Source organism: Hydra viridissima, unplaced genomic scaffold (genome assembly GCF_058129835.1).
Source record: "Hydra viridissima isolate aposymbiotic clone 2 unplaced genomic scaffold, HvirCarnegie_v1 scaffold_5, whole genome shotgun sequence".
In the NCBI taxonomy this organism is placed as follows: Eukaryota; Metazoa; Cnidaria; class Hydrozoa; order Anthoathecata; family Hydridae; genus Hydra; species Hydra viridissima.
In genome coordinates this window covers 7,111,254-7,129,022 of record NW_028324304.1, presented here as the reverse complement: position 1 = coordinate 7,129,022, position 17,769 = coordinate 7,111,254, and the positions used below count along the sequence as shown (strand labels likewise).

Here is a 17,769-nt window from a genome sequence, read left to right as displayed (position 1 = left end):
AAATCTTTTTGAAATATGGGCTTATTTTGATAATGTCAGTTGGACTTAGATTGCTTTGAAAATGTTTGGTTAAATTCAGATGGCTTGTTAGTTTGTTAAAAAGCACTTAAATATTTTGATTTATTTAACTAACGCGAATTAGAGATTTTTTATTATTATACTATAAATAAGGTAACTGAAAAGGTAGTATAAAACAAAGGGAAAAACAAAACATTGTAAGCTTTTTTATTAAGAAACTGATCAACGACAAAACAAAATTTGAAATACAGCAAAAAGTTAAACATGTCTGCTTACAGTATCTTAATCAAGACAACTGCATATAGTATCTTCCTCATCTTCCAGGCGTTCTTCTGTTAAAGAATCAATAACAAAACTATTTAAAAAATTAAAACGATTATTCTGCTCCCACACTGTGAGCAATAAAGACCGCCAGGTTCAACTTCTCCCCACCTCTAATTTTATTTTTTTAAAAAGTAAATGCAGTTTTTGTAAGTCTTTTTCAAGTGCAGAACAAATCTAAAGTCGATCAGAAGAGTTAGTATTTTAAGTCTTAAAAATTAGAAAAACCTAAAAATTAAGCTTCAAAAATAATCCAATCCGCCACTTTGGCTTCTTTTTCTTTAATAGTTTTGAAATGATTTAAGTAAAAAACATCATACGGTAAAGATGGCTGATTTAAAACAGTCTGCTTGTGCAGTTTGTTTGGAAAAAAAAGGTAAATATTCAAAATCCTTAGTAAAAGTACGACCATCTGTAGCAAGTAAAATCAAGGAGTATATTTGGCCTGAGTACAATGCAGAGTTTAATGTCTGTCCGGATGTAATTTGTTCAAGTTGTAGAAGAAACATCTTTTTGCTGGAAAAGGGAAAAAGCACTTATCTTTCAAACTGGATAAGTAAAGTTTCTCAAGTATATGATTTAAAACTTATTTAAGTTAAATGATAAATACATATAAAGATATAGATTTTTTATAAAGTACCATTTTTGAATTAGGTTGACCGACCAAGAATTAGACGTAGTACTGAGCTTAGTGATATTATACAATCATCTCATATTAATACAAAAGATGTTGAATCTCTGAAAAATAATATGTGCAGCTGCTGCTTTACTCTCCTTGCAAGAGGTTAAAGAATAAATAATAAGTTACTTGATAATTAAATTAAAAGTTATCAAATAATCATTTATAAACTTCAATAAAAAAACCTTTAGGTGTATATTAATTTAAGAGTAAATTTTATTCTTCAGGATGTCATAACAACTGTTGTTCTAGTCAGGCTGTTTTGAATTTAATCTATTTGTCAGAAACTCTTGATCCCACATCATGTGAGCAAGTTGCTTCAGGCATAATAAAAAACAAGATGGAACGAGAAGGCATTGAGAGAAGCCAGTCCTTTAAAATATCTACAGGTGTGTAAGTTTTTATTTTCATTTTTAAATAATTAAAAACAGTTTATATGTTCAGATAAAACTTAAATGCACATATAGAACACTCAGTAGAGGCTTTTAACTAAGCAATTGTATAGATTGCTAACAACTTTTTCAAAATGTTTGCTTTGTAAATTTAAAGTAGGGGTAGGTTAAAGATACATATAATTAATTATACTTTATCTTTAAGGTGGAAATCCGTTAACTTTAACTGTTGGAACTAAAGACAATAAATCTTCTAGAAAGTTTTTTAATCAGATATCATTTCAAGCAGTGATGGAACTAACTTCTGTACTGGAATTGACAAAAAATAAAACAAAAAAACTGATATCAAGTCTCCGTAAGAATCTGGGATCATCTACTGTTGTGGAGAATAATGTAATTAGTATGATGACATCATTACAAGAAGAAATTAAATCTAAATATAATATAGAACAAGATAGCTTCATTTGGAATGATGAAATTGTAACAATTCATGTAGTATTTATCCATGACACTTCTGAATTTATTCTTAGTATTTTAATGGAAAGAGGATTGGATCCTCTCTCCAGTATGGTACGTATATCAATTGATGGAGGTCAAGGATTTCTTAAAGTAATTGTAAATGTCTTTGATAAAACCAATAAAAATGAGATTTACATTGACAGTGGAGTTAAAAGGTGTTTTATTCTTGCTATTGTTAAAGATGTTTGTGAAGACAATGGAAGTTTGCAAAAAATCTTGAGTAGATTAAATCTTGATGATGTTACATATCACCTTGCATTTGACTTAAAATGTGCTAACAGCATCTTTGGTTTGTCTTCTCATTCAGGTAAATATGCCTGCTTGTGGTGTGAAGGCGAATGTTCCTAGAAAGTGGTACTCCAAGAACATTAGGTTCTTTTGATCATTGGTACAACTTATTTGTTGAAAATGGGGCAAAGCGCTTAGAGATGAAAGATTTTAAAAATGTTATTAGTCCTCGACTCGTATATTTAGATAAAAATGCTGAAGATGAAATTAATCACTTAGTCCCTCCACCAGAGTTACATCTTCTTATAGGGATCGTGACATTACTTGGTAGACTACTTTTAGATCATTGGCCTCTTTTTAAAAATTGGCTAAAAGAAAATTATATCTTACTTCGAGGTTATCATGGGATAGGCTTTGATGGGAACAATTCCAATAAACTTCTGGAAAAAGTAGATATTTTAGAGAGAGATGTGTTAGCATCTCAAACTAATTTATTGCCTATAGTTCATTGCCTCAGAAAGTTTGCAAAAGTTAAAGAGTGCACCTTTGGATACGAATTAGGCAGAAATGCTTCTTCAGTTATTGAAGAGTTCAAAGTATCATTTTGTGACCTACAGCAGTATTCAAAGATACATTTAAATACAGAGCTGAAGGTTACCTGGAAAGTCCATATAGTTGTTTTGTCATATTCTCCCATTTGTGAAGTTTAATTGTTGTTCTCTGGGATCATATGCTGAACAGACTGGAGAAGCTGTTCATAGTGCCTTCAAACCAAGTTGGTTTCAATACAAGCGAAGGATTGAACATAAAGATTATGCTAAACGATTAAAATCTGCTACTGCCACTTTTTGTTTAGATAAGATGTAAATATTGTAATATAAAAAGAGTTGTCTTATTTTTGTTGCATTTATTGTATTTTTTTCTTTTAATTATTGCTATAATGGTGCAAAAGGAGTTTAAATCGCTTCAATTTAAGATTAGTAAGAAAAAGTAAGGATTTTTTTTAGGAGGATAATGAAATGTTAATAGAAAAAAATTTTTTTTTTGAAAGGAGGTAATATCATCATAAAGGGGGTAACTTTATCACTTGAAGGGGGGTAAATAGGGTAAAAAAATAAGTTTTTATGTGACTTCCGATCGACTTTAGGTTTGTCCAATACAAAAAAATATAATATCTAACCAGTACTTATCCTTATATGAAAAAAAGTTAGAAGTGGGGAAAAGTTGAACCTGGCGGTCTTTATGGCTCACAGTGCCCAGCTCACTCCTGCATGCACAAGAATTAAACTTTTGATATCTTTCTTTTTAGCATCTACAACTGGGACTCCTTTCTAAATCTAAGATGGACAAGAAAAGCAGTTACGCTCTCTCTTTGTTATAATCTGAGGATTGTTCAGAGAAAATTTAAAACTTGGTTCTCCTTGGACTTTAATTTAATAAATGATTTCTTTTGTTTTCTGCCATACAATGAATATAGCAAACATACTTCCCTGGCCATTAGCTGTTTTAAGATAGCCGTAGTGAGTTGCTTATAATCGTCTCCTCCAACCGATGCAAGGAAGTTCATCTTAAATAATAAAAAAAAAACCAAATATTATTTAAGAAAAATAAAAAATAAATGTAATTGATTTTGAAAAAGATGAATGGTTAAATAAATGTGTGTGTTTCATACAGGTTTCCTAATGTGAGAATGTGATTATATATAATGTGATATTTAAATATGATATAGAAGAAAAAAAGCAATTTGTTACAAATAGACCCATGAGGTCAACCTGTTTTGCAGATCAAGATGGCAAATTTTCACAAATGTTTTATAAAGTGATAATAACACTAGGAAAAAAACCATACAAAATTCCTTTTAGGTTTATGAGCTTCTCATACACTTACTCACAGTTATACAATGTTAACAGATTTTTCATTCACCAGCATAGGTTGTCTTTGCCACACACAAAAGCGGACCTTAAAGTTGCTCAAGTGGGGCTTCATATGACTCTAAGAATAGTAGACTCATTGCTCTACTAAATGAGCTAACTGTGCATAAAAGTTAAAAATCACAACACAATTTAGTAAGTATTCTTTATATAAAGCATTTAATTCCATAACTAAATTAAAATAAATGTATCATATATATAAATGTAAGGTATACAAATTTTAAATGCACATGGAACTGTTTCTAAAAACTATTAACGGATATTAATTCTTTGATACGTACCAAAGATTCATAGGTGTCTTTATTCCTTATTTTTTCATCCAGGTCTAGAAGATCTTTTTCCTCTCCAACCGGCAAACAATTCCATTGCATTGATGGGGATGGTCCTGCTATGCTCTGATTGCAAACTGTAGGAGGCAACACTAAACCTTTTTCTAAATTGATTAGACGAGTATTTATTTTTTTCAAATCATATTGAATGCCGACAAGCAGATCTAAGCTTTTCTTCTCAAATGCTGCAATAAAATATGTAAAATGACATAAATAAAAATGACTGACTATGACTTAAACAAAAAGCAAATAGATTAGATCTAAGAACACACAAAAAAAAAGGAAAAAAAACCTATAAACAGTACATTCAATTAAACATTCAAATAAATAACCCATCTAAAAAAGTTTCGAATTAAAGAAACAAAGTATTTTTAATAATTAAAACGTAATAGTAAAATTTATAATAAAATTTTATAAAACATGCATAAAAAAATACATGTTTTTTTTTTTATAAGCATAACGCTTATAAGCATATAGAGGCTCAGATTTGGGAAAAAAATAAGCATATGTAAGCATATTCCTGAGCCTTGATAAACTATTTAAAAAATTAGAATTTTATTTAGTTAAAGATTTTAAATATATTTCTAAATTTAAACCAACAAAAACAACAAAAATCGAAGTTTATGTTTTGCAATGCAATGACTTAATGAAGTAATGAAGTCATTGTATTGCAAAACCTAAACCTCAATACTTGAACATAAAAACATAAAGTTTAGAAGTCGCTCTGAAGTGTTTTATTTCTCTCTTTTTTTTTCTCTCTCTCGCTTTTAATGTGTAGTTTATTTAATACCTTATTTAAAATGTTTATTTTATTTTTAAGTTTTATTTTCAGATACTGATAAAATAATAATAATAATGTCAAAGATAATAAAGAGAAAGCAGCCTACATTGGCAGCGTTTGGTTTCACAAAAAATGTTATGCACAGAGGAGAAATGAGTGCAATCCGATTGCCGTTAGAAGCTGTTGAAACTAGTGTTGAATGCAAACATTGCAAAAAATTATTTAAAAGCCAACAAGGACTAGCTTTTCATGTTAAAGTTATTCACGGAATTAGCAAACAAGATTGTAAACATTCACAATCACAAGTTCTTCAAAGAAACGAAGAACTTATCACTCTAGCAGTGAAAGATGTGCTCAATATATAGTCAACAAAGTTGTTAGTGAAATGAAAAAAAGTGAAGAGTCTCGCCAATTAGCTGGTAAGAAACGCCACCAATATACTGCTGCCTTTAAAGCAGAAGCAATTAACGCCTATGGTTATGAGGCAAATCAAGAAACTATAGCAGAGTCGTTTGGTGTAACACAAAGTCAGATTTCGCGATGGCTTAAAAAAAAAGAAACTATTATTAAAGATGCCGAATCATCCTATCGCAGATTGTTTCTGAAGGGAAGACGTTCCACAAAATATCTTGAACTGTACGAAGCTATTTACAATGAATTTTTACAAGCCAGATCGAAAGGTCATATTGTAAACTTTTCCTGGCTTTGGAGTAAAGCTAGAAATATACAATTAAACATTGATCCAAACGTGGAAATAAAACTTCATGTTATAGTTCGATTTTTACAAAAAAAAGAGTTAAAAATGAGATCGAAACAAAGAAACAAAAGGAAACATAAGAAAGAAATGGAACCATTATTACAGAAATGGCATGCCACATTCAGAGAAAAGTGTATCAGAACAGGTTCTAAAGATCCAAGTTACGACAAAAAATGGGGACGGTACCAACCTGGACAAAGGCTCAATGTTGACCAGAGCCCACTTCCCTTTGTTGTTCATGGTAAGAAAACTTATGAGTACGTACCCAAGGGTCAAGGTGCAACACATAATACATGGATCTCACAACCCGGCTCAGGATTGGAAAAAAGGCAATGTTCCCTTCAAATTATGTTTCGCCCAGAAGGAGAGCAACCAAAGCTAGCCATCATTTTTAGAGGTCAAGGAAAACGCATTTCAAAAGACGAAAAGTTAGCATGGCACAAAGATATTCACGTTTACTTCCAGCAAAATGCTTGGTTAGACCAAAACGTCTGTAAGCACTGGTGTGATAAAACACTTCTTCCATTTGTAAAAGAACAAAAGCTTGATAAATTTGTTCTTTTGCTGGACAACTTGAAGGGACAGATGCAGGAGGATTTTAAAGATGCTGTGGCTGCTGCTAAAGGACTTCTCTGGTACGGTCTACCAAGTGCCACTGACCTTTGGCAACCAGTTGACGCAGGATAAGCTGCCACTCTGAAAAGACTTATTGCCATTGAACATCAAAAATGGCTCGATAGAGATAATCATTCTGATAGATGGTTCAGTAATGAAATGCCCTACACTGCAAAAGAGAGACGAATTTTGATTACACATTGGGCAGGGGAAGCATGGAAAGCTTTAAACACTTCAAAGTATGACAAGCAAAGGAAGAAATGTTGGACGATGACTGGATGTTTAATGACTTCTGATGGCTCAGAAGATTCGCTAGTTAAACCAGAGGGCCTTGATTGTTATAAAGTTCCCCCACCATCCATCATTGATCCTGGAAGTGATCAACCCATAGGAAATCAGGGTGATATTCAACCAGTGGAGGTAGATGATGCTATAAATGAAAGTGCCAACGAAATTCTTCCAGATGACACCTTTATTGGTCCGGACGAGAAGGAATGCGAAGTTCATATCTTTGATTTTATTGATAACATTTGTATATAGTATATATGTTTTATTTTTTATTATCATACTATAACATTAATTCAGCTACATTAAAACCAAAGCAAATACAGAGCATAAGTCAACTTTTTATTTTTCTTATACCCATTAACCTTAAGTAACGCGTACACTTTAAGAAAGTATTGAAATAAGCATATTTTATTAGAAATATGCTTAAGCTTTAGCATATTTTTGAGCCTCTTTTAACTTTTTGCTTAAGCATACCCGAGCCTGTTTCAAAAATTTCATATGCTTATAAAAAAAAAAACATGTATCGCGTTTTTTTGCAATATTTACAATAATTATATATATATATATATATATATATATATATATATATATATATATATATATATATATATATATATATATATATATATATATTAGGGTGATTCTATTTTTTAGTTTGTCATGCAAACCTTTTCTAAAACATGAATAATTGTATTCTAAGAGCAACTAAATAAAAAATAATTAAAAATTTGAAAATTTTACTAGGTCAAAAATAAAAGTTACTTTATGGAAATAAGACAAAATTATTTCTTTTTTTTAGTCTTTTTTTATTTTATACATAAGCAAAAGAAATACGACAAAGTTTATAAAGTGAAGTTATTTTTTATTCGACATTTGCATAAACATTTCTGGTAAAAAAAGTCTCTTAAGAGCATCATCAGACTTAGCCCGGGAACATCGGATGTCCATAGCTCGGAGTCCTCTCTCAGCTACCTCATTTGTTCGATGCACATTCTTGAATGAGATTTTAACACCAAGAATATGTCTTGTCAGAGCTTCTTGGGCTTTAATGCAACTTTATGTAGTTTCTTTTAAGTTTTCCCAGTTTGGTTCCTCTCTCATTTTAAACCATGCAAGTGACCAAGAACAGCTAATAAACTTAGCTATTTCTTTCAATAATGGTCGTTCTTCAGGAAGTAGAAAGTAGCCTAACAAGACATATATTGCTCTAGTGTTCCACCTTGCTGAGTGAGAACTTGGTAATTTCGTTGGTAGCTGCAGTTTGGGTAAAATATTGGTGTCCAAATAGTGCCTAAATGCAATACATAACGTGGAAAAATAAACAATAAAATGGATCAACGCATTCATCACATATACAAATCATTGATATTGAAAATAATAATTTTTAATAAAACAAACCTAGCCAATAGCTTATAATCATCTCTCCAGGTTTTTACAGTAGGAGGAGGATGAGGTGTTTTATGCAGGATATTGTATGATTCTTTCAATTGCGGATACTTATTTTTTAGTTTTTGAATGAACTTAAAGTCAGTTAGAGTAGACGATTTTGATGGTGTTGGCAAGTTGAAAATTACCATTTTTTTCAAAACAAGGTCCAAAATGTGAGCATTGCATCCATAATAAGGAACAGGCCTGTTAAATAGCTTAGATCTTAAAATCCCTACTACTCCACCAGAACAATCATAAGATCCACCTGAAGTAAAATGGAATAACTTATTTAATTGGATTTTTTTTATTATTTAAAAATAAATAATTTTAATTTTACTAACCTGTATTGACAGAGCAGGTGTCACAAATTATAAGGGATATTTTATGCACAACATTATACTCTAACAATGTTTCCGTTATCATAGCGGCTAGATTTTCAGAAGTTCCGCTAGTATGTAATGTTTTGAGGCCAATGTACCAAAATATTGGTCCATCAGACTGAAGGGCAATGACCATGCGTTCCACTTTTTTAATCCCATAATCATATGGTGCCACACCTTTTCCATCAAAGTGTAATATAAAGGATAATTGAACAGACAAAGCTTTAAGTTTAAGTAGAGTTGTGACTTGCAACCTTTTACCAGCTTTGAAAATAGCCGATTGATTTGGAGTTGGAATGTCACTATGGAAATAACTTAATGAGCGAGTTACACTAACTCCTTTGTGGGTTGAGATACCAGCTTCTGCGCACATAATGGCAATTGGCATCGCCTTAAACCAAAAGTAAAATTAATATAAATTTAATAAAAAAACTTTTTTTATTTCCAAAAATTATTATTACTCACCTTTGATTTAAACTTCCGTTTGGGTCGTTCAAACAAAGGCTGAAAATCATCAACGTTATTATCATTTTCAGAGCTTGACTCTGTGTACAGTTGCTCTACATAATCAAGATCCATGTTTTTTGGTATCAACTGCCTGTTAGCAGGATGCTCAACAACTGTTTGGCTGGTTAATACACAGCTCTTTCTATCATCCATTTGATGATTATAGAAGATCTGCTCTTCCCTCTTCAGCTTTATATTTTTATTAAGGATATCAAATGGCATAAAAAAATCCATATTCGATTTTCTCTTCAAACTTAATTTATAAGCATTCACAACTTCATTCAATTTTTTTGTGATGCCAGCTCTGGATACTGTGGGCATGCTAAATTTCACATTCCAGAGCTGCTCCAAATCTTTTGCTATTATTTGCATAACAGCTCTTGATGGTGGTGCGGGGCGTGTGTCAGCTAGATGGTGATAGTAGCCAAGAACGTGGCGGACTTCTGGAATAGTCTTGAAATTGGCTAAGGATTTAGTCTGTAATCCATAAGGCGCTGCTGAAGCAAGCAGTTCCCGAGATTCCTTTGAACACGGTGGTGTTAAGTTGTTTGCTTTTCTCTTTAATGCTCCTTTAGCACTTATGTGGGACATATTTAGGTAAATATAATTATAACTAAAATAGAAAATGGAATACAGTTATTTTATTTCTAATCCACCAATAATTGTTAAGCTAGTTTTATATTATATTCACTATTAACTTCAGCTAATTAAAAAAATATCATACAAATTATCAATTTTTTTGCCTAAGTATTTTGTCTTATTTCCATAAAGTAACTTTTTTTTTTGACCTAGTAAAATTTTCAAATTTTTAATTATTTTTTATTTAGTTGCTCTTAGAATACAATTATTCATATTTTAGAAAAGGTTTGCATGACAAACTAAAAAATAGAATCACCCTAATATATATATATATATATATATATATATATATATATATATATATATATATATATATATATATATATATATATATATATATATATATATATATATATATATATATATGGAGGTGATCTTTAAATACATTAAAAGCCTCAGCGTTTTCGCCTTATTTTTATCGTTACTAATGAATTTCAATGAAAGGTAAATTTATAAATAACAGTTCTAATAAAATATATCATTATAATGAATAAAAAAAACAAATATACTGAATTCTCTACCGTCAAAAACCGCCCCTCCCCCTAACACTATGTAACGGAAGTGGAAATACATACCTCCACTGCGTGGAACAATAGGGTATGTGGTCATGAATATTTTTTGATGAAATTTGGGAGGGACATAGGAAATAGATCTATACAGTTGCCTGTAAAATTTTAAATATGTACAAACATGCCTTCAATGTTAATGCACCTCCGGAACAGAAACGAAATTTTAAAACCGAATTAAAATCACTGGTAACTGTAAAAAAAACAACAGAATTTTTAACAAAAAGTAACAGTAACAATAGCAGAAACAGTTTTATAAAGTGTAACAGTCACAGTAACGCTAAAAGAGGCGGAAATGGCACCTCCACTGGGTCGAAAAATACGGTATGTGGTCATGAATATTTTTTAATGAAATTTGGCAGGCACTTAGAAAATAGATCTATACAGTTGACTGGATAATTTCAAATATGTACCAACATGCCTTCAATATCAATGCAGTGCCAGAACAGGAACACAATTTTAAATAGCAATAAAAAAAACTGAAAAATTTATTACACGTAAAAAAAAAAATAGTTTATTCAACATAAAACATTCTACTTTTTTAATAAAGTCTAAGCTGATATAAAATTCTGAAAAAAAAGACAAATAAATACATCATTACCACACCGACTTCGAGCACGCTGTGAAAAAAAAGGTCACAGTTTTTGTCTTTAAAATCGGTGCCGTAAAAACCCAGATACGCACGTACCTACTTTCTGCAATTTTCACTTTTCCCTATGTACTGTAAACATTATAGTACTCTTCTGGGGAGTATATTCGTTCAATCTTTTTAAGCTTTTTTGTAAAGCTCCATATACACGATCACAAGGCAAAGATGTATGTCCTCGAACAGGAAACAAATGTTCAATTGATTTTTACTAACATAAGTTAAAGCAACATTTTTATTTTGACCACCACATGCATTAGAAACAAAAAGAACAGTGTCTATGCCAATCATATTTGTATTGCAGAGCTTGTACTGCACTGGAACAGGAAGAAGTTTTTTTTTTAAATCATTCTCATTCCAAGTATATATAATGATATTATCTTATTTAATGATCCGTTATTTTTGTTTTCTACAACACAAAAGATGTACACTAGTGGCCATACGAATCGACACCCCAGTACTTTTCACCATTTTTCTTAGAAAAGTTGAAATATCATGCATTTGGTGGATTTAATTATTTATTTTTATATCTAAACTACGTCATCTATTATTTGGCTCATAGGAAATCGCATATTTTATTCGTTTATATCAATTTTAAACATAATTATCGATTATTATTGTTAATTGGTGTAAAAAATGAGTCATTGCTCTGCCAATCGATTTCAATAGTTAAAGGTGAATGTCTCATTATATTTGTGCTTTTGTGAAAATTAGTCTACGGCGAAAATACAATAGCGAAAGGATATTGGTCACCTACAAAGCGATGCAAAGCTGTTACATTACGTGGAGAAGCTTATTCGTACATGGAAATCGCCAAAAAGTTGGGAAATGGAGCAACAAAATCTGTAGTGAGGAAGGTGTGCGAAAGGTTTAAGGCAACCAATACTTTCAAAAATATGCCAAAAAATGGAAATATTAAGAAGACAACTGCCAACGATGACAGGATGATAATGAAGCTTGCATTTAAGAACCGAAGAGCAACTTTAGCTGAAGTTAAAAATGATATAGAGGCCGCCGGAGTTTCCGTTAGTTCAAGAACAATTCGCCGAAGGCTTTTTGAAAATGGTTTAAAAGCAAGAAGACCCAGAAAAAAACCATATTTAAACAAAAAACAACGAAAGAATTGTTTGATTTGGGCAAAAGAACACAAGGAGTGGACAAAGGAAGATTGGACAAGAGTTGTTTGGAGTGATGGAAGTAAAATTTCCACTTTTGGAAGTGATAGAATCAATTATGTGAGAAGAAGGCCCGGTGAAAATCTTTTACCTGAGTGCACATTGGTTACAATGAAGCATCTCATAAGTGTTATGGTGTAAAACGTAAATTTACTATAATTTGCCACTTTTTCATTAAATTCTTATACTTTTGTATTAAAATTGTGAATTGTAATCAAAATTTTAGTTCTTTTGAATCTAAACACATCAAAAAGTAATAATCAATAGAGAAAACCGCATAAATATGGTTGTTTTTTTTAAAAAAAAAACACCAAATTGAAGTTTTCATATACTTTGAAGGGGTGTCCATTCCTATGGCCACTAATGTTTATGTATATTTGTCTATTATAATAAGCTTGCTGATCTGGAGCTTTAGGAATGACTTGGTTTTGCTGATGGTCAAAGCAAAAAATTTTAAAATAATTTCTCTCCTTCTTTAAAAGATCATTGAATGCATTTACTCTAAGCTTATGAACAACTAAATCAGTAGTTAAACTGTTCTTCCTTTCTAAATTATTTTCAATCTTTATGTGGATTCTTTCTTAAAAAGAATATGCATCTGATTAAGAGAACCAAACCCTAAATTAAAGTTGATTATAAATATTTTTCGGAAAAATTCATATATCACTGGTAGATTGAGTTCCTTTTCTGCATGCAATTTCCATACTGTTTTAATACTTTTAAGCTCTGATGGTAGATAAAGTTTTATAGATTTCTTTCTGCAATAATGACTCTCCCTTCCAGGAAGAGTCTATAAATTCTATCACACTCTTTCGCTTATCCTTAAAATTGTGGCTCTTTTTATCATTACCTCTGTTTTCTTCTCTAGGACTTCCTTGTTTAAAGAATGGTTTGCAATACTTTGAAAGCGAGTTTTACCAATATGTAAATATTTTAGAAAAGTATCTTTACAAACAGGCACTATTGGTCTGTTTTCTTTTTCCAAAAAATGACTAATTTCACAATTAGATCTATTTTTATATTTTTTAAGGATATAATTTCTCTTTTTTTCTAAATTGTTGTTTTTTTCCAAACAGACAAAAACTTTAACATATTTTTGTCTTGGTCACATTTTTTGAAAGCATTATAAAAATTATCATTAAAAAGGCAGAGGTCAGTATTTTTTATTTCAGTACATTTGTTTGTCGTTTTGTGGTAATGTCGGCAATAGTGTTGTAAATATGGTTTTGGTCCATGCCTAAAATTTAAAATGTAAACTAACATTTATATATATATATATATATATATATATATATATATATATATATATATATATATATATATATATATATATATATATATATATATATATATATATATATATATAATATATATACCGCTAGATGTAATGTAAGGTCGACATGGTTTAAAATGCTAAATTAGGGCAACAGAAAAGTTTTTTTAATTTTAATTTTTTTGCACGTGTTTAACATTAACATGCATTATAAAGTATTGGTATTAACTTATATCATGAATTCAATCATGTTTGAGTACTTAAACATCAAAACTTTTTTTAGCTGTCGCCTTTAATTTTTAGAAAGCGAGAGGATTGTCGCCTTTAGTTTTTTATCACTAAAATGCATAAAAAGGCGACAGTTTTTAATTTTGTTAAAATTGATTATCAATCTCTCTGGGATACTCAGTAACTGATATAATCAATATTTTATTGTTATTCAAAGGTTATATCTTATGCAAAACCATTGATTTGTGTCGCCTTTAATTAATTTTTCGCCCGTTCAATTGGCGGAACTATGGAAGAGGGGGTTGTGGAAAACAATTTGATTCAGTCAAATTTCGCATAAGCGCCTCTGAAGCCCCAAAAACTTGACCCACAGTGTGCAAAAAACCATTCTGTGGATTAAATTTTATTTTAAAGTTTATATTTTTTATTGGTTTATTTACTATTTTTTACCCCTTTTTACCCCTATATTTAGACTTGGTTTGCTCTTGGTGCCTTTTCTTTTTTTATTGATAAAGTGGAAGTGTTCGCATTACTGGACCTTAAATAAAGGAAAATAAAATGCGAACAAGTAATTATTCTCTTCAGCATAATACATTTTTAATAACAGTAATGTTGGAATTCTATTTTTGCAAATTCAATTCTTTTAGATATTTATTGGTGAGCCTTCTTGCTTTTACACGTTCGTTTGTTAGTTTAGTTCAAACTGTTTTATACGACAATCCGAGCCCGTTTTCTTCAACAAATTTTCGGAGAGTTTTTTTTATCTAAAAAATATTTTTTAAAACTAGATCCGTTTGACCATGTGTTCGCTAAAAAAGTTAACAAACTACGCGTAAAAAAGAAAATCAAGATTTAGAATCCTATCTGCCCACCAGGCATTGCATCGCACTCAATCTCTTTAGAAAACCTCTCAAGTAATAGCTTCTCAGCTCTTGAGTTCCAGCAATGATAAGGTCTGTTTACTAAAAAAATTGTAATTTCGTTTTTGTCATTATCATATCTGCTATTCTGCATAAATATACCTAAAATCTTAACATTATGTTACAAATGTCTAAAATATACATGACTTGGTATCTTCCTCATCTGATACAGAATTTTCTTCTTCAGAAGGCTCAAAATTTTCGTCTTTAGATGAACATTCCTTGTTGTCATCCTCAAGTTCTATTTTATCATCGGAATCCAACACATATTTACGCTCCAGGCTTTTTCTTAAAGAATAGGTTTTAGCTGAACATAAAAGTAAATGTTGTAAAAAAAACTACAGGTCACAGTCAGTAACTAGTGATTATAGAAAACTACTTATACATAGATACACTTAGGTCTAAATAACTCATAAGGCTTTACTCATCAAGTAACTGGTAAGGTTTTGAATGATTTAGTATCAAACTTCTTTTTTGTTATTAAGTAAAAACTATCTTTAAACAACAACTCATTATTTTAATCAAAATGAACTTACTGACAGTGACCACTTTCTTACTTTTTTCTTCTTTCTTACTTTTTTCTTCTTTCTTACTTTTTTCTTCTTCCTTATTTTTTTCTTCTTCTTTATTTTTTTCTTCTTTCTTTTGTGTTTGGTTTTTAACAAATGTTTTTGCTAAATTTCAAATGGAAATATGAGCTTTAAGCTATGCAACAAAAACCAAACAAAACTCTAACCAATATGTACAATAAGCCATAATAAAATTTTACTAGCTTTACTTACATAAATCAAAGTTTAGAAGATGTTTCCCAACTTTAGTAATTTTCATTAACGCAGGAGGAACTTGATACCTCCATTGACAGTAGCTGAATGACCCATGTGTTTATAAAACAACTCCCTACCTTTCTTTGGCAAATCTAGAGCTGAGAAAAGAGTACTAACTCGATGACGGTTTGAAGTTGCTTTTATATTTTCTGGCTTTTTTAACGTAAGATTATTTATAATGTTATGGACTGCATGCCATCCTGAAGTGTGTCCTTCAGATAGCTTTGTCCCAGCAAATAAGTATGTGTTTCTCTTTAAAACATTAAATTCATTTCGTACATTAGGATCAGCTAATTTTCATAATAATGGCATTGTATCTTGGGGAATAAGGATTGGGACCAAATGGTTATTGCCTTTTCCACACATGTACGTTATTTTAAGATGTTTTACTAATCTTTGTTTCATCTTATCAAGTTCAGAAAGCCTCTGTTTATCAATCCGTGATTCATTATACTGCTTCATTATACTCATCATTTTGCAATCGAGCTGGCTCTCCTCCTAAAGAAGCAAATTAGTTCAGTTTTTACAAAATGCTAAAATTAAAAGTATCCAATTCATAACGTTACACAGAAGTAGAGCAAATCTAAAGTATACTGGTTTAATTAATTTTGATAGAACTGTTTAAAACCAAACCTCTTCTCGCATTTAATAAAGTCAACCTTGCACATGCACAGTTCCGTAACTCAACAAAACTGGATATATCAAAAATTTCATAAGACTCATCTGTAAGCTCCTTCATTCTTTTTAAAATATGCTGTCTAAATATATATATATATATATATATCTTCTTCATCAGGTAACTGTGATGGTTTTCGAAATTTTATATTTTTATTTTTGTTAAGTTGATAAATTGCATCACCAAATATATAATTTTCCCACATCTCAAGAATACTAACAAATTTATCAATTTCACTGGAAAGATTATCTTGACCTTGTGCCAGAAATAATCCTTTTAAGGTGGTATACCCCCTTCAAAATTATCTTGGAAGTGAAATCTTATACTCAAAATTAAAATTAAGCCTATGAAAGATCTTATTAAATGAAATCGATTTATAAAATTACAGGTGGTTATGTTGTCATGACAATCACCTAAAATGGCGGATATAGGAAAATATGTACGTCGCACTGTCAAAAATATCTCAGATTCTAATAGAGTATTCAAAGTAAAACTTGGCCCAATGATAAAAAACAGTTTGATCTATGCAATCTGCCAAAAGTTTTTAAATCTGACTATTAGTTTCCATGTAGCACTACACGGATTATGAAGATTTTTAAATAAGCCAATTTTTAGTGCTGAAACAGCAATATCTCAAACCCTGAAATGTTTTATAATTAACTTTTGGCAGATTGCATACATCATATAAAAACACATCATTGCTGAAAATTTGATTAAAAACTGATTACTAGAAAATCAAATAACTGTGACGGGAGATTGAAAAATAGAAGTTAGCAAAAAAACACTTTAAAAATTAAAAAAGAGAAAAAAATGCAGAAAAATATTTTTAAAATAAACAATGTCTGTAAATTTTAAAGCAAAATGTTTAAAAGCTACCAGCAGCATAAAGAGTTCCTTGTTTTTGCTTTTCCTTATCATTTTTGTTCTTTTTATTGCCCCTGATTGTTTTTCTACGCAACTTAACATCGGATTTATTTTTGTATGACGATTGATACAAGCATATTTTATTTTCTTTATTGCAGCCATCTATCATAAATGTTCCTGGAATCATATTGAGTTTTTCATAAGTCATCACTGATGCTTTTCTTCCAATATTAAAGTTTGCAATAGCATCATATGTTGCAAATTTCAAATGTAACAATGAACAGAATTTAGTTTTCGGTACTCTTTCCCATATCATCATGTTAAGACTCTCATTTTGGTTCTGAGTTTTTCCATGCATACATTTTGCAAGTAATTCATTAGAGCTAAGTTCTTTATAAATTGGCTTTAGTAACTCAATAATATCACGTGGCAAACCAGGGCCAGGTTTATAGAGAGAAGGTTGATTGGGATGTTTTCGATCAACATTGTGCTGGCACCAACTTTTTTCACCGTTTGGACAATAGGTGTGATAATTATTTTCTTTTGAGGAAGCAACATGAAACAATGAAGCAAGTATAGCACTGCGCATTTCATGAACAGACTGATTTTTGGTTCTTACTGCAATTCCATAATAGTTTTGCAATCTGTCAATTGTTGCATCAGTAAGTCTTCCTTTACCACCTAGACACCTTTCCTTTTTCAATTTTCTTAATCGTGTGCCAACTCTTTTTTGCATATGACCAACACATTCTAATTTTGAAACTATTGTATCACCATACACTCTT

General features: G+C 30.6%; 2 protein-coding genes and 2 pseudogenes across 3 annotated transcripts; 1 reads left to right on the top strand and 3 right to left on the bottom strand.

Moving 5' to 3' along the window:
- LOC149888288 (uncharacterized) overlaps positions 1-17,769 on the bottom strand; it is a 324,912-nt pseudogene that overhangs the window by 10,568 nt on the left and 296,575 nt on the right.
- Positions 390-3,108, top strand: LOC149888306 (uncharacterized; annotated as a pseudogene). Its single transcript, XR_016452989.1, has 4 exons — positions 390-909; positions 994-1,123; positions 1,246-1,407; positions 1,616-3,108. The product of XR_016452989.1 is annotated as an uncharacterized LOC149888306 (transcript).
- LOC149888305 (uncharacterized) lies at positions 3,551-4,753 on the bottom strand. Its single transcript, XM_090087535.1, has 3 exons — positions 4,750-4,753; positions 4,370-4,602; positions 3,551-3,724 (listed from the first exon to the last, which is right to left on the bottom strand). Exons 1-3 carry the CDS (start codon positions 4,751-4,753, stop codon positions 3,551-3,553), a joined length of 411 nt encoding a protein of 136 aa, XP_089943661.1.
- LOC149888304 (uncharacterized) lies at positions 8,179-9,946 on the bottom strand. Its single transcript, XM_090089253.1, has 3 exons — positions 9,132-9,946; positions 8,628-9,057; positions 8,179-8,551 (listed from the first exon to the last, which is right to left on the bottom strand). Exons 1-3 carry the CDS (start codon positions 9,762-9,764, stop codon positions 8,205-8,207), a joined length of 1,410 nt encoding a protein of 469 aa, XP_089945379.1. The 5' UTR covers positions 9,765-9,946; the 3' UTR covers positions 8,179-8,204.